Here is an 18159-nt window from a genome sequence, read left to right on the forward strand (position 1 = left end):
GTCCCTCCTGAGGGTCCTCGCTGCCCTCAGACTGAAGTCCACATGCCAGGCAGTGAGGCTCTTGTCAGTTAGCCATATCCCCGCTTTAGAGCTATCCCCCTGCTGCCCTCTCTGTTCCCCCCCTGCCCCGTGGTTCAGCCATGCTGGGATTTATTGTCCTCTAACTTGAATGTCCTTCTACCTCTGCTCTGAATGTCATCTGGCTGAATACTGTTCCCCAGCCCTGTTCTCCATTAGTGAAGCCAGCCATCTGACAGACTAATTCATGTCATTATGCTGCTGAAGGCTTCCCGATGCCTGAAGTCGAAGCAAATGGCTTCTACCTCTGTGGCTTGATAGATCTTTTTATTTATTTATTTATTTGGTTGGTTGAACCGGGTCTTAGTTGCAGCTTGCCAGCTCCTTAGTTGTGAACTCTTAGTTGTGGCATGCAAGTGGGATCTAGTTCCCGGGCCAAGGATCGAACCTGGGCCCCTTGCATTGGGAGTGCAGAGTCTTAACCACTGTGCCACCAGGGAAATCCCTCTTCGTGGCTTGATAGTGCTTTATCATTCTCTTATTCCAGTTTCCATCCTGACTTGTCTCTGGTTGTAGACACGTATGGCTCCTCCACTAACTGTAGGCACACAGGGCAAGGCTTTGATTTAGTTTGTACTTTTAGACCTAGATGCAGTGGGGGATCTTGGAATTTTGGTTGAATTGCATCAGAGGTAAGTAGCAGTCGGTGGTTTAGAAGTGTTCATCTGTGTTGCATGTCTCATCCCTAGAAATAAAAGTTGAATGAGATGTTTTCCCTTGGTCCTTGTCTATGGGAGTTGTTTTGTATAGGGGACTCTGTGGGGAGCCGTTGAGGTGCCCTGGATGGGAAGGAGGGACAGACGAGCCTCAGGGGCAAAGGGAGCAAAACTCACCTTCCTGCTGCCTTTGCCTCTTGAAATTCAGGGTCAGGTCTCTTTACTGTGACGCTTTCCACCCTGTGCAGAGCATCTACTAAGAACATCTTCAACCAGCCGACCTGCTTCTCTGCCGAGAGTACCTGCCATGGAAAGTGCCAAGACCATCTCAGGTAATACTTTTTATCTGAAATTTCTTTTAAAAAGATTCTTCCAGAAGTTTTAGTGATGGTACCGAGTACTTTCTCTTTAGGTTTATTTAACCTTAGTTGCCTCTTTAGTTGATTGTTTTTCACTCTAAATTTCCCCTATTGTATCTTACACATTTCATAGAAATCACATTTCGTGGCCCTGATTTCAAAAATAAAAAATAAGAGCTAGATAGTTCCATTCACTTAACAATTATTCATTAAGTGCCTAGAGTGGGTTAGAAGATACACTGAAAATATAGGTTCATACAAAGTTGGGTAGCTGTGAAAGGTTAAAATATTTATCACAAGATGTGTCATGACTGTTTTTGAAGGGTTATTTCAGAGCACACCAAAAATTCTCCAGAAGCCAGATTTTTCCAGTGTTATAGCCATTTTACAATGATGAATTTGATGGGCTTACTTTTTTGGTCTCCTAGAGCTAACTCTTCAGTTTATCAGTGTTCATATTATTTTCCCCTTGTGGCCTTTTTTTTAACCCTTAATAGCTCAACTAGAAATTGGACCAGGAAAGGAGAGATTCCTATAACCCTGCCTCCTGTGGTTAATGTCCCACTTGTATGTGGATTTAAGTTAGTACAGTTTTTGTACATCTTAGCTGGGTCTTTAAATCAGTGGGAAGTCCAGCCAAAATCACCACCCCCAAAGCCCAGATCCAGAGCCTTTTCCTGTAACAGAGTTCTTCTGATTCTTTCTCAGTCTGTTTCCTCTGTTTGCTATAAAATTATCAAAGGTGTTCTCATCCAATTTCCTAGCATACCACTTAAAAGAAACTGCCGATTTAAGGCATACAGAGAGCTGACATTGAAAGGAAAAGGCAGAATAATTATAAAATTATGTCAAATATGCAAGTGGATCATTCTGATAAGATCTTATAATAGGAGAAAGCATGTCTCCTCTCGATCTTTAAACACACCTCTTAGCTTTTGCCGAGTTATAGTCTGCTGTGGCTATCCTAAAATCATCAGGAGAAGTTTAGTCAATGAAAGGGTGCAGTTCCAGTCATCCGGGGGAAATTACTGGTGTTTGGCATGATTGCATTACAGCCAGCCTGGGATGGTGCAGTAATGGCTCCCTCGCTTCCAGCATCATCTGACGTGAGGGACTCTGAGGTCAGGAGCCTTGTCTCGCATCTCACGTCATCGCGGCCAGAAAGCCGCTTCTGTTGTGGCTCCGTTTTCAACGGCTGCAATGGCTGCTTCCACCTCCCAGTTCTCAGGACTTTCGTAATTCCAACAAGGCGTAGTGCCTTACGCTTTCAAAATAGGACTTTCCTGATTGTTCTTATCTCTCGGTAGTTGACTTGACACAACACCTTTTGCTTTTCTGTTTTGTTGATTCATGTTTTTTAAAACGTGGCTTGGGACTTCCCTGGTGGCGCAGTGGTTAAGAATCTGCCTGCTAATGCAGGGGACGTGGGTTCGATCCCTGTTCCGGGAAGATCCCACATGCCGTGGAGCAACTAAGCCCGTGCGCCTCAACTACTGAAGCCCGCACGCCTAGAGCCCTTGCTCTGCAACAAGAGAAGCCGTTGCAATGAGAAGCCCGTGCACCACAACAAAGAGTAGTCCCCGCTCACCACAACTAGAGAGCCCACGCGCAGCAACGAAGACCCAAGGCAGCCAAAAAAAAAAAAATCTTGACCCAGAATTAAGTGTGGCCCTGTAACAAAGCATCTTTCCTTTCTGTCTCTTCAGCAGTGTTTTTGGCCACGTTCAGAAGGGTTGTGTTGATTTTGGTTGAGAGTGAATGTTGCTTTAGTTAGCCTTTGGCTTTGGTCGTGTTTGTAGTTGAACGCAGGTTTGCGGGGGGCTCACTGTGGGCCAGGTGGGTGCTTTGAGTGTTGATGGTGGATGAGACACACTCCTTGCCTTCAGGGAATGTGGGCTTCTGTGCATATTTCAACAACTGTACCTTTTTCACAGTTTTTTTTGTTTTGTTTGTTTTAATTTATTTTTATTTTTGGCTGTGTTGGGTCTTCGTTTCTGTGCGAGGGCTTTCTCTGGTTGTGGCAAGCGGGGCCCACTCTTCATTGCGGTGCGCGGGCCTCTCACTATCGCGGCCTCTCTTGTTGCGGAGCACAGGCTCCAGATGCGTAGGCTCAGTAGTGGCTCACAGGCCTAGTTGCTCCGCGGCATGTGGGATCTTCCCAGACCAGGGCTCCAACGCATGTCCCCTGCATTGGCAGGCAGATTCTCAACCACTGCGCCACCAGAGAAGCCCCCTACAGTTTTTTAGAATGGAAAAAAAAAAAAAATCCTTTCAAGTTATCAGTAAGTTAAAGAGAATGTTAGTTTTTCCTCCTGTATGATAATTTCTGCTCTTTTGGGGACCTGCTGAAGAAGATGTCTCAAGAACTCAGCTTAAAATGTTTTTGCTATAAATTGCATAATGGCTGTTTCTTACACTCAGTGTCCAGACGAAGCAGTGAAGAGATGAAGCGAGATGTCTCTGCACCTGAGGGCGCGTCTCCTGCCTCGCTCATGGCCATTGGTGCCACGTCGCCACAGCTGTCCCTGTCCTCCTCCCCCACGGCCTCCGTGACCCCCACCACTCGAAGCCGGATAAGGTAGAGGACAGTAGTTAGTATTGGTGCATTTCATGCCTGCCGTTCCTGGCCTTTTGAAATTAAATGATCAGGTTATAAAGTAACGGCATTCGGGCACTGATGTATTTTCATTCTTTATATGTTATTTAGTGTTTTCTGATCTAGTCTTCTATGCCTAGAATTGGGAAAGATGATATGAAAGTGAAAAAGTAAAGCAAAGTAAAAGAGAGAATTATTTTCCCCAAGCAGCTGGTGTTTTTGTTTTTGTTTTTTGTGGGGTTTTTTGGTTTTGGTTTTTTCAAGTAGAGAACAGCTGAGTACAAAAGTAAGTTTAGTGAAAACAGGGTGTGGATGGAGTGTTGGGGAGGCTGGAAGAGGGGAACTCGAGCGAGGCCTTGAGGGTGGGGGACCGGGAGGAAGGTGAGCGCTACTGGCAGGACCAGTGACTCCAGTGAGTGCGCAGGAGGGCTGAACACGAACTGGAGGAGGGATGGAAGTGGATTTCAGAACTTTACCGTATACTGACTTACAAGTTTGAGTAAAAGTGGGATATTTGGTGTCTCAAACTCAAATTATATGCTCACTTATAAAACCCAGCCTCTCGGGGACCGACCTCTTAGAAGAGTGGTCCCGTACTCAGTGCGGGTCAGGCAGGCCGGGTGCAGTGGGGAGTGCAGCTCAGGCTGCCCTGGCCAAGCCCGGGGGAGCACACTGTCCGCGCTGGTGGGCAGGGCCCCCACTCTTCCTGGTGCCCCACTTAGAAGTTGTGAGCCTCCACGAGGTGTCTCCTGGCCTTAGCTTCCTTATCGTACAGTGAAGATGTTCCAGGAGAGCAGCCTCTGCTCTAGGAGGCTCCCTGCTGCAGCTTCTCATTGTGCCCATAGACTTTACTCGTCTTTGATGCTTTTTAAGCTGTTTCTATAACAAAATGGCCTGTGTGAACTAGAGGAAACCTTTCACAAGTGATTGTAGTAGTTACTTTTATTTTGAGCATAATAGAGGTTTTTTTTTTTCTTTTGGCTTGCCCTTTTGTTTTCATTCACATACCTCACCTTTATCTTCATTCTCATTTCCTGTGATCAGTGGTGTTATAACAAACTTCTTTGAACCCTTTAAATCAGGGCAGCAATCGGTGGGCAGGTACACGAACATAAAAGTATATTTCTTCAAGACAGCAGTCTAACTGCAAGTTGAAATATTTTCATATTTTACTTTTGGTTCTAAATAAAAATTGGTGCTGTTTCAGTGCACCTCTCACTTGGAAAAGCTTCAGTTCTACATGTGTGCTCTTTGATTTCCTACCATACTTTGTAGGGTGAATATGGACAGAATAATAGTAAGCCACCTGTAACATCATAACCTCTAGGACAGTTACTGGACTGTTAAGTGTATGGGTCGTAGGGCTAGAATCTCCACTTGTGCAGTCATCACTAAAAATTAGACCAGGCTTTTAAGAGCGTGCTGCTTGTCAAGGAACAGGTTGTTTTACAGAGTGCTCCTTGGTATTCTGTTCTGCTTCTAGAATAGTTTCTGGAAGGAAGGATTGGGTACTGGAGGAGTGGGTTGTATGCCTCCCCTGCTCCATCACCAGGGTGATCACAAAACCTTTTTTGATTCAGTGTCTGGTCTGGGGCAGGATATTTATTCTACCTCCAAGGCAGTCGACAGTGCCCTAAAGTACCCTCCATATAATTTTAAGAAATGAGTAAGGTATAGCCATTGATTTTTTTTTCCCCCTAAGCTTCTGTAGTTGGTCTGTCCTGTAGTAAACTCTGAAGTTCCTTGAGAGGCAGGGTCTCTGTGTTGCTCACTGCACCCTGCCCCGCACATGCACATGGCCTGGCACAGTGGTGCTGTGCCAAGAGAGGGTCCTTCCTTTGTTCCCTAAGTGAAAATGAGGAACCCAAGATGCAGTGGTGCTGAATCTTTGCCAGTTTCAGTGTGGATAATGAGCAGAGCCCCCTACAGATGGCAGAGCCCCCTACAGATGGTAGAGCCCCCTGATGGTGGTGGGTCTGTGGGACCCATAGAAATTGACAGGAAAAATCCAACGGGTGAAGGTACATCTTGCCATTGGTTGCCTCTGAGTGTGCGTTTGTTCTGTTCAAATGTTCTGTTGTGTTGGATTTCTGGTTTAGAAGGGTGCTCAAATAAGAAATATTTCAACTTGGGTTCCTTATTTTCACTTATCAGGGAAGAAAGGAAGGACCCTCTCTCGGCATTGGCAAGAGAATATGGAGGATCCAAGAGGAACGCCTTGCTGAAGTGGTGTCAGAAGAAAACCGAAGGCTATCAGGTAGCCCCATGGTTCTTTTGTCCCAGGGGAGCAGCCGCCACGCCAGGTGCTGACGGTGCAGCTCACCTGAGCAGTGACGAGTCCTGCACTGGGTTCCAAGTCTGCCCTGAACGTGGCAGAGTATCCCTTGGATGAAATAAGTTTCTTACCTTTCCAGAGTAGCTAACCTTTACAATACTCTTGTTCAGCTGTTGTAGCACTTTATCATTTAAGTCCCAGTTAATTGCTTTTGTTAAGGCCTCATCTGGACTAAGAGTGAAAATATATTTATTTTACTTTAAATTAAGATTTTACTTATCATTGATATGTTTAAAGTTTTCTCTTAGCTTTTTCCCCTTCCCACTGGGCTGTCTTTGTGCCCTGTCATTTCACATCTGGACTGTTTTATAGCCTCTCCTTTCTTGCCCTGTCAGTCTCTCTCTCTTTTTTTTATTAACCTTTTTTTAAAAACTGAAGTGTAGTTAATTTATGATGTGTTAGTTTCAGGTATATAACAAAGTGATTCATTTATACATATATATTTCTATTCTTTTTCAGATTCTTTTCTATTATAGGTCACTACGAGACATTGAATATGGTTCCCCTTGCTATGTAGCAGGACCTTGTTGTTTATCTATTTTATATATAGTAGTTAGTAACTGCTAATCCCAAACTCCTAATTTATCCCCCCCACCCCAACACACACACACAGACAGTATCCTCTCTGGTAACAGTAAGTTTGTTTTTCTGTCTGTGAGTCTGTTTCTGTTTTGTAAATAAGTTCATTTGTATCATTTTTTTAGATTCCACACATAAGTGATATCATATGATACTTGTCTCTGACGTACTTCACTTAATATGATAATCTCTATGTCCATGTTGCTGCAAATAGCATTATTTCATTCTTTTTTATGGCTGAGTAGTATTCTATCATATATATGTACCGCATCGTTATCCATTCATCTGTTGATGGACATTTAGGTTGCTTCCATGACATTATGCTAAATGAAATGGGCCATACACAGAAGTACAAATATTTTAGGCTTCCACTTATATAAACTCCGTAGAATAGTCACATTCATTGAGACTGAAAGTAGAATGGTGGTTGCCAGGGGCTGGGGGCAGGGGGTGATGGGGATTTATTGTTTAAAGGGTACAGAGTTACAGTTTGCAAGATGAAGAAAGTTCTGGAAATGGATTCTGGTGATGGTTACACAACCATGTGAATGTACTTAATGCCACTGAACTGTACACTTATAAAATAATTGCTTAGGCCAAAAAAAAAAAAAAAGTAAATGATTGGGATATAGCTAGATAGAAAAACCTAGCAAGGACATAGAAGATTTGAACCATGAACTATATACTAATTAGACCTGTGAGAGATCTGTTGAACACTCTATCCAACAACAGCAAAGTATGTATTCTTCTCAGGTGCACGTAGAACATTCAGGATAGGCTGTGTGTTGAGTAATAAAACAAATCTTCATCAATTTTAAAAGATTGAAATTGCACAAAGTGTCTTTTCTGATCACAATGGAATGAAATTAAAAATTAATAACTGAAGGAAAATTCACAACATAACATAACAAAACTATGGGAGGTGCTGAAAAGCAGCTCTCAGGGAAATTTATAGCTGTGAACACCTATCTTTATAAAGAAGAAGAATCTCAGGACTTCCCTCGCGGTCCAGTGGTTAAGACCCCGCTCTTCCAATGCAGGGAGTGTGGGTTTGATCCCTGGTCGGGGTACTAAGATCCCACATGCTGTGCGGTGTGGCCAAAAGATAAAAAAAAAAGAAGAAGAAGAAGAAGAAAAATCTCAAATCAATGATCTAACCGTCAACCTGAAGAAAGTAGAAAAAGAAGAGCAGACTAAGCCTAAAGCAGTCAGAGGAAGGAAGTAATAAAGGTCAGAGCAGAAATAAAGGAGATAGAAGAATCAGTAGAGAACATCAGTGACACCAGAAGTTTGTTCTTTGAAAAGATCAGCAAATCTACAGATCTTTACCTAGATTGACAAAGGAAAAAAAAAAGAGGAGACTAAAATTACTAGAATCAGGAATAAAGGAGAGGACATTACTAATGACCTTACAGAAATGAGAGGGATTAAAAGGGAATACTGTGAACAGTATACCAACAAATTGTTTAACGTAGATGAATTTGACAAATACCTCAAAGTACACAAACTATAAAAATTAACTCAAGGACCTGCCTGGTGGCACAGTGGTTAAGAATCCGCGTGCCAATGCAGGGGACACGGGTTCGAGCCCTGGTCTGGAAGATCCCACGTGCCGTGGAGCAACTAAGCCCGTGCGCCACAACTACTGAGCCCACGCACCACAACTACTGAAGCCCGCGTGCCTAGAGCCCGTGCTCTGCAACAAGAGAAGCCACTGAAATGAGAAACCGGCGCACCACAACGAAGGTAGCCCCCACTTGCCGCAACTAGAGAAAGCACGTGCGCAGCAACGAAGACCCAATACAGCCAAAAATATTAATTAATTAATTAAAAAAAATTAACTCAAGAAGAAAGAAAATCTGGGACTTCCCTGGTGGTCCAGTGGTTAAAGACTTCACCTTCCAGCACAGGGGGTACGGTTTCGATCCCTGATCAGGGAGCTAAGATCCCATATGCCTCGCCACCAAAAAAACAAAACATAAAACAGAAGCAATATTGTAACCAAAAAATTCAATAAAGACTTTAAAAATGGTCCACATCAAAAAATATATATATATTTAAAAAAAGAAAGAAAGAAAATCTGAGTAGACGTATAGCAACTAAAGAAACAGAATTAGTGATCAAAAAACTTTCAACAAAGAAAAGCCCAGGGCCTGATGGCTTCACTGGTAAATTCTACCAAACGTTTAAAAGAAGAATTAACAGCAGTCTTTCTCAAACTCTTCCAAAAATAGAATAGAGAACATTTCCTAATTCATTCTGTGAGTCCAGTATTACCCTGATAACAAAGCCAGAAAAAGACATCACAAGAAAACTACAGACCAATATTTCTTATGCAAAAATCCTCAATAAAATATACGGACAAACAGAATCCAGCAGCAAATAAAAGGAATTGTGCACCATGACCAAGTTGGATTTATCCCAGAAATGCAAAGTTGGTTCAACATATGAAAATTAAAGTAATATACCATGTTGTGGAATAAAGGGGAAAAACCACAAAATCATCTCAGTGGATGCAGAAAAAGTGTTTGACAAAATTCAAAACCCATTCATGATAAAAAAAAACACTCAACAAACTAGGAATAGAAGGGAACTTTCTCAACCTGATAAAGGGTATCTGTGAAAACCCACAGCTACCATCGTACTTAATGGTAAAAGACTAGGTGCTTGCCCCACAAGATCAGGAACAGGAAAGGATGCCCACTCTCACCATTTCTATTGACATTTTATTGGAAGTTCTCGCTAGGGCAGCTGGGCAAGAGAAAGAAAAAAAGGCATTGAAAAGGAAGAAGTAAAACTGTCTGTTTGCAGGTGACATGATTGCTATCTAGAAAACCTTCAAGAATTCACATAAAAACCTTTGGAGCTGCTAAACAAACCAGCGGAGTTACAGGATACAAGGTCAATATAAAAATCAGTTGAATTTCTCTATACTAGCAATGAAACTCTGAAAATGAAATTAAGACAACATTTCCATTTATAATAGCTTCATAAAGAATAATATATCCGGGGGAATTCCCTGGTGGTCCCGTGGTTAAGACTCCTCACTTCCACTGCAGGGGGCATGGGTTTGATCCCTGGTCCCTGGTGGGGGAACTAAGATCCTGTGTTCTGTGAGGTGCGGCCAAAAATAATAATAATAACATATCCGGAAAAAAGCATGGTTCGAAAGGATACATGCACCCCAGTGTTCATTGCAGCGCTGTTTACAGTTGCTGAGACATGGAGGCAACCTAGGTGTCCATCAACAAATGAGTGGGTAAAGACGATGTGGTACGTATGTACACTTGCATGTTACTCAGCCATTAAAAAGAGTGAAATAATGCTGTTTGCAGCAACATGGATGGACCTGGAGGTTATCATACTTAGTGAAGTAAGTCAGAGAAAGACAAATATATGGTGTCGCTTATATGTGGAATCTTAAAAAATGATACAAATGAACTTACTACAAAACAGAAACAGACTCACAGACTTAGAAAACAAACCTACGTTAACAAAACACAAACAGACTCACAGACTTAGAAAACAAACCTACGTTAACAAAACACAAACAGACTCACAGACTTAGAAAACAAACCTACGTTACCAGGGGGGAAGGGTGGGAGGGAGAGATAGACTGGGAGTTTGGGATTGACATGTAAACACTGCTGTATTTAAAATAGATAACCAGCAAGGACCTACTGTATAGCACAGGGAACCCTGCTCAATATTCTGTAATAACCTAAATGGGAAAACAATTTGAAAAAGAATAGGTACATGTATATGTATACCTGAATCACTTTACACCTGGAACTAACACAACATTGTTAATCAACTATACTCCAATATAAAATAAAAATTTTAAAAAAGAATAAAAGACTTAGAAATAAATTTAACCAAGGGGGTACAAGGCTTGTACACTGGAAACTACAAACATTATGAAAGAAATTAAAATCTAAGTAAACGGAAAGATCCTTTGTTCATGGATTAGAAGTTTTTGATACATGCTACAACGTGGATGAATCTTAAAAATATTATGCTAAGTGAAAGATGCCAGACATAACACTCCATCCTAAAAGACTTCAGTCCTCCATACCTGAAAGTGGGGGTAAAACTGATGCTCTCAGCTTCGCCAAGTGGCAAGAACATCAATGCTATGGCTCCTAATTTGATCGAGGACTGAAGTCTCGAGCATAAATCAGTATTGCCCAGCCCTTTACATCTTTTTCTTTAACATCATTTTTTATCTGGCTGTACTTCACATAAGGCGCAGTTCACCCGTTTAAAAATGTACATTTTAGTGTCTTTACAGAGTTGTGGAGCCATCACCACAATTAGTTTTAGAGAATTTTCATCAATCTGAAAAGAAACCTTGTACCTGTTAGCAGTCCCTCCCCATTTGCTGTAGGCAGCCACGGATCTACTTCCTGTCTCCATAGACGTGCCTGTTCTGGGCATGTCATGGCACTGGAATTACACAGCGTGTGGTCCTCTGTGGCTGCCTCTTTCATTGAGCATAATGTTTTCACGGTTCAACCGTGTTGTAGCATGTTCTCCACGTGTCACTCCTTTTACGACTGAACAGTATTCCACCTTGTGGACCACCTGTTGTCATCCCATCATCTGCTGACGCCGTCTGGTCGTCGTGGCCGGTACATATGATGCTGCTGTGCACACTGCGTATGATGGCTTTGCATGGACATAAGTAATTTTCTCACCCTCCTGGCTGTCTTTTACTTGGCTGCCAAAGTGGTTTGAAATTGTGATCTGGTTATTTCTCTTTAAGATGCTTCTCCTTTGCCGTTTGGTTAAAGCCTCGAATCCTTGGTGTGGAGAACAAGACCCCTTACAGTTGATCTGGCCCCTGTGTAGTCTTATCGGCTTCTCCACAATCACACCTTGGCCACTGGTGCCCCCCATCCTGTCACTTCACCCACTCCATCTGGGGAGTGTCTGCTCCTTCAGCTTCGAAGTCAGCATCTGTGCAATGTTGCCTTTGCCCTGCTCCACCCCCGCAAGGGTTCATCCCTAATGTGCACCCCCTCCTCCCAGAGCCCCGGGAGCCTAGTTCTTCCTTGACTTGAACCCAGTCCAGGGCAGAGTGCTTTCTGTATATCAGGGCATGTTTTTTTTTGGTGGGGGGTGTCTTTGTATCTGTAATTCATTTTCCCTGTGATACAGAACCCCACATGGTATATCCCAAGGATACTGAAGTTGTCAGTTTGTGTGTGTGTCTTCCTTTCTAGACTGTGAGCTCCTTAGAAGGGCCTGTCTTTGCCGCCCAGCATCCAGCAGAAGGCCCTGTACATGGCAGAGCTGAATGACTGTCTGAACCTATATGTTGAATGTCATGGGTTACCTTGGAGGTTCATTTTTAGAACAGTGGTTCGCAGGCTTGTATGCAAAAACCTGTGAAGATTGTGGGAAAAGTGCAGATTCCTGAGAACCAACCCTCAAGATTTATAATTTGAGAGGTGCGTTGGGAGACTCTGGAATCTGCATTTTTACAGGCATTGCACTTGATCCATAGACCATGCTGTGAGAATCACACATAGAGTCGTGATTAAGACCTTGGACTTGAGTGTCAGGTAAGGTTTGAATGTCAGTTCTGCCTCTTACTGTGTGACCTTTTGCAAATTACTTAGCCTCTCTGGGCCTCAGTTTCCTCCTCTGTAAAATGGAAGCTTAAGCGAGACAGTTGTGCACAGTTCTAGCATATGCTATGCGTTTAATAGATTTTAAAAGTATTATTTTTCTATGTTATTGCATGTCATCTTGTAACATAAGCTTTAAATTTTCCTAGACCATTACCCTTAAATTGAGTAATTTTAGATAATTAGAAAGTACCTCCCCCTTGATTACGGAATTTTGCCATGTAGCAAGTTGATTAAAAATTAAGTAACCAAGTTGATTGAGGTAATTCAAGCATTAAATCAATGATTTAACTAATGTCTCTTGGTTCCCTCCACTTAAATTCTCTGATTCTGTGATTTTAAGGTACATTGTATTAAGTTAAAAAACACACACACAAATCAATTCCTTAAGATCCTCAATTAATAATTTTAATTTTTTTTTTGTTTACTGGGTTCTTAAAATGCAAGAGGAAATATAATGCAAAACAGAAAGGTTAGCCATACATAAAGAAAAACCTTTTTATACATTGGGCAGTCTGTGCTACAAACCCGTTTCCCCCCTTCCTTACTTCCTGTGGACACTTTTGTAATGATGTCTATGTATGGCTTTTTTGTTTGTCTGGCTTTTGTTTCCTGTGAGACTGGTATCTGTTTTGCTGTTTAAAAGTAGATAGAATGCTGGTTCTTTTATTTCAAGGTCTGTGAGTTAAAATTGGACATAATTTTATATGCATAATCTTTTTAAGCTGAAAGATATATCTGATAGAGCTCTTAATTTGTCAAGAGCCACGTAAGAAGTGCCAGAGCCCTTTCCTTATCTAGCTGTACGTATGGATGAGCGTACCCCCTCCTTGAAGCCAGCAGTGTGGGACCAGTCTTTGGTCTCTGACTTCCCACAGTCAGCAGGAGAGGGCAGGCTGTGACACTGGACTGGCTCACTAGAGCAGGAGCTGTTACGTGACACTTAGCACATTCTGCACTCTCAGGCCCCAAGTGCATCGTTAGTGCTGGGACTGCACGTGCTTTATGTCGCAGGAACTGTCTAATCAACAGAGATAGATTCCCTAATACTCATATCATCTTCTGCTAACTCTCTTAAGAGTCATCCTAAAATAATGGTACTAATCACTGTAATTTCATTAACCATCCATTACAAAACAAGCCCTTGTGAGTTGGCCTTTTATCTGACAAATACATTTTTCTCTTTTAAATTGCGCCCTGCCACCAATTATTCACTGAAGTTTTAGAATACTAGAATATTACCTTTGAAGGGGACTTGACGATCTAAGTTAACTGTCAGGTTTACAGATGTGGGCCTGAACCCCTACCAGGATCAATGACTCCCTCAAGGCTGAGCCATGAGTCTGTGGCATCACAGACAGCCTTCAGAACTATTGCTTTAAGGATTGAGTCTTTCTTCTTTTTTAATCAGTGCCTCAGCTTGTATACAATTGTGGGTTTTTTTATTTAAAAATTTTTTTTAAATTTGTCTATTTTTGGCTGCATTGGGTCTTCGTTGCTGCACGCGGGCATTCTCTAGTTGTGGCGAGCGGGGCCTACTCTTCGTTGCGGTGTGTGGGCTTCTCATTGTTGTGGCTTCTCTTGTTGCAGAGCACGGGCTCTAAGTGCACGGGCTTCAGTAGTTGTGGCACGCGGGCTCAGTAGTTGTGGCTCACGGGCTCTAGAGCACAGGCTCAGTAGTTGTGGCGTGTGGGCTTAGTTGCTCCGCAGCATGTGGGATCTTCCCAGACCAGGGCTCGAATCCATGTCCCCTGCATTGGCAGGCGGATTCTTAACCACTGAGCCACCAGGGAAGCCCTACAATTGTGTTTTTAAATTAATTTAAATATATAGGTACCTCTAATAGTTCTTTAGTGCTTATGGAGAGAAGTGATGCTCCGCTGCCCTATACCATCACCTCTGTAAATTCTGCTTCCCAGAGGCAGCTACTACTCCAGTTCTTTGACTGTTTCTTTAGGGATTAACAATGTAATGGTATGAGACTAACCAGCTAATAAGGAAAATAACTCGTACTTTCAGTATACTTTTCTTTGGTTCTAAATTTTATATTTAACAGCTTCTGTTGTACTGTTGTTTTCTTGTTCTGGGAAAACCTAATTGAATACAATCAAGGAGCCTCTAAAGGTTAATTTAAGAGAGCTTTACTTTGAAATCTCATTGTTTTCTGATAAAATACCAGGCCTAGAGATGGATTGTTAATCCAAAGGATAATGAAATCACTTAATCTAGTACAAAATAGTTTTAATAAATGGGCAAAAGCTTTTAGTACTGCCTGAGGTAATGTAATCTCAAATAAACATTAAGAATGCACAGTTTTATTGAAGGATTTGCTCATTAGTGCTTGGGCCAAAGAAGGAAAGATTGTACATTTCTTAGTGGACGTTAATGGAATCAGAAGAATTGATGGACTTGAATGGTTTAAAAGTGATGTTTTTATGTGCTATGCTTTACTTGCTTTCTAGCAATATTTCGTAATATAGAAATTAACTTATCAAATACATACTAAGCTCTGTGCCAGGTAGTGTGCTGGGCATTGAAGCAGAAATCAGGAAATAGGAAGGTAGTTCCTGTTTCTGGAAGCTTGTGGACTAGTCATTGAAATACGCATTAGTAATTAAAACTCAATATGGACTTCTGTGTATGGTTATGATAGGTTATCAGATCAAACTCTGCTGAGAACTGTTTTGTTTAAAATGCAAATATACGTATATATATGTATATGTGTATATATATATATATATATATATATATATATATGTCTGTGAAGGCACTGGGGACTAATGAAGGCAGCTGGGACAAATTTGGCAGGAGCCAAGATTGCAGGGAGAAAGACATCACACTGAGTTGAGCTTCTGTTTGCACTGCCTTTTTCAACCCTTGGAGCATTTGCCAGCTCCTGGCATGGGTCAGAGACCAAACGGAAAGCAGTGGTCCAGAGCTTGTTTCAGAGTCACTGAGGAGGGAAACTAAAATCTGAATTTGGAGCTACTAAGGCAACAGAGATTTGAGGGTCCTAAAGCCCAGGGAGAAGACAGTCTCAGAGTAGTGAACTCAACATTTGACTTAGCTCTTGTCCTCAAGGTATTTGTCGCATGCTAAGATGCGTGGAGGTGGACCTGGAGAACTTCAGCAGAAATCTGCTGCTGAGAGGATAGATACTTCAGCACAGCTTTTGTTCTCCTGGTACCAGGAAGATAAAAACCAAGAGTTCAAGACCAGCCAAGGAGGAGTGACCCTGGCAAACATCCTGGGAGTTCAGTAGAGCCCTCAAAAGAACAGTGCCTTACAGATAAAAGTTGACTGGAAAAGGCCAGCTTGAAATTCAGCATCAGAACTTTCACCTGCTACATCGAGGTCTTCAGCTGCCGGAAGAAACTTAAAACCTTTCTGCAGGGAGATGGCACCATCCAGCCCCTTATATTCTGATACCCAGTGTCTCGCAGTCCATCAGAAATACGTCGTGCCAGTAAACATGATCAAATGACTGAAAATCAAGGGAAATAATAAGTAATATAGGGAAAAACTTCAGGTGATCCAGATACTTAGATTAGGCCTTTAAAATAACTGATTAATGTGTGTTCAAGAAAATAGATGAAGAAAAAGAAAATTTTACCAGAGAAATGGAATCTATAAAATAGAATCAGATGGAAATTTTAGAATTAAAAAAATACAATAGCTGAAATTAGGAATTCCAATACATGCATTTAACAGCACAGTAGACACAATACAAATTTGTGAATTGTAGGGTTGATCAGTTAAAAATATCCACAGTGAAACTGAGAGATGAAAGGTTGAAAAATACGTAAGAAGGTGTCATAGATGTGGGACACAGTAGAAGATTTAACACGTGTGTAGTTGGAGTCCTAGGAGGAGAGGGAAGGACAGGAGTGTCCTACCAAAACTGCCAAAAATGAAAGTCAATGAGAAAAATCATAAAATAGAAAATGTATTAGCTTCAGAAGAGTACTGATAAGACTGGCAACTTCTCCATAGATGGACAAAAACATAATTTATCACCAACAGGCCCACTCTGAAAGAAAAAAGGAAATTCTTTCAGCAAAAAGAAAATAATCCCATAGGGAAACAAAATTATAGGAAGGAATAAAGAGCAATGGGAGAAATAAGTATATGGGTAAATATAAATGAATATTGACTCTGCAGTATAATAAAAATGTCTTGTTTAACGATGTATTTAGGTTTAAAATATAAAACAAAAATGGCTCAAGAGGTTGGTAGAAAAGTAAATGTCATTAACATGTTGTAAAGTCCTTGTATTGTCCAGAAAGTTATAAAATTCTGAATTTATGGTAGATATTAGTGAGTTAAGGGTCACATACCATAAGTCTCTAGGGCTGCACTGTCTGATACAGTGGCCATTGGCTGCATGTGATTATCGAGCACTTCAAATGTGGCCAGTCCAAACCGAGATGTGCTGTGATTATAAAACACACATCAGATTTTGAAGGTTTAGTATGGGGAAAAAAGGATGTAAAACAACCCATTTAAAAATATTGATACATATTGAAATGATCATATTTTAATATATTAGATTGATTAAAATATATTAATATTATGTCTTTTTACTGTTTCAATGTGACCGCTAGAAATTATATATTGGTAACAACTAAAACAATAATAAAAAATGGAAAATTAAGAGGCTAATAGAGGGGGAAATGGAGTAATAATAAATAATTAATCCAAAAGAAGGCAGGAAAGGAGAGAAAAGGAACAAAGCATAAGGGTACAGAAGTAAATTTAAACCCAAGTATATTACAATTGCATTATACATACATGGACTGAGTATTACAGTTAAAAGACCAAGATTTTCAGACTATAAAAAACAAACCCAATGCTGTTTTGCATATAAGAATCATCCTTTAACTGGAAAGACTGAAGAAGATAAAAGAATGGGAAAGATACTATGCAAGCACTAATCAAAAGTTGGGAGATCTATACTAACATCAGACAAAGTACTTGTCACAGAAAGAAATATTACTAGGGATTTTCCTGGTGGTGCAGTGGTTAAGAATCCGCCTGCCAATGCAGCAGACATGGGTTTGAGCCCTGGTCCGGGAAGGTCCCACATGCCGCAGAGCAACTAAGCCTGTGCACCACAACTACTGAGCCTGCACTCTAGAGCCCGCCAGCCACAACTACTGAGCCCGCATGCTACAACTACTGAAGCCTGTGCACCTAGAGCCCATGCTCCGCAACAAGAGAAGCCACCGCAATGAGAAGCCACGCACCGCAATGAAGAGAGTAGCCCCTGCTCGCTGCAACTAGAGAAAGCCCGTGTGCAGCAACGAAGACCCAACGCAGCCAAAAGTAAATAAATTAATTAAATATTTTTTTTAATCTTTTTTTTATTTTTATTTTTTTTGTGGCACGCAGGCCTCTCACCATTGCGGCCTCTCCCACTGCAGAGCACAGGCTCCGGACACGCAGGCTTAGCGGCCATGGCTCACGGGCCCAGCCGCTCTGCAGCATGTGGGATCTTCCCAGACCAGGGCACAAACCCGCATCCCCTGCATTGGCAGGCGGACTGTCAACCACTGCGCCACCAGGGAAGCCCTAATTAATTTTTTTTAAAAAAGGAAGTATTACTAAAGATAAAGATGGCACTTCATTATGATAAAAGGATCAAAACAAAAATAGCAACAACTGCAGTAGTCAAGGCAGTCTTGGGAAACAGAGTGGGAAGACTTACATTGCCCAGTAAGAAGATTTCACGGGCGCTTATATCCTAAACTCATATGCACCTGATAACATAGCCCCAAAGAACATAAAGCAAAACTGACAGAACTGAAAGGAGAAAAAGACAGTCTCTCAGTCATATTTGGAGGTTTTAACACACCTCTCTCAGTAACTAGTAGAAGAAGCAAACAGAAATTTAGTAAAGCTATAGAAGATTGGAGTAACACAG

The 18159-nt window shown here is 41.6% G+C and overlaps 1 protein-coding gene across 6 annotated transcripts in view; it reads left to right on the forward strand.

Moving 5' to 3' along the window:
* Positions 1-18159, forward strand: part of SPECC1L (sperm antigen with calponin homology and coiled-coil domains 1 like) — a 122684-nt gene that overhangs the window by 79365 nt on the left and 25160 nt on the right. For all 6 annotated transcript variants that reach the window (XM_022551428.2, XM_030764314.2, XM_089894792.1 and 3 more), the window contains 3 exons: positions 983-1066; positions 3515-3671; positions 5844-5946. In XM_022551428.2, the coding sequence (XP_022407136.2) occupies positions 983-1066; positions 3515-3671; positions 5844-5946 (344 nt within the window). The remainder of the gene's footprint in view (positions 1-982; positions 1067-3514; positions 3672-5843; positions 5947-18159) is intronic.

This window comes from Delphinapterus leucas, chromosome 14, assembly GCF_059928025.1.
Source record: "Delphinapterus leucas isolate spDelLeu-1000000601 "Yukka" chromosome 14, BTC_Dleu_Yukka2, whole genome shotgun sequence".
NCBI lineage: Eukaryota > Metazoa > Chordata > Mammalia > Artiodactyla > Monodontidae > Delphinapterus > Delphinapterus leucas.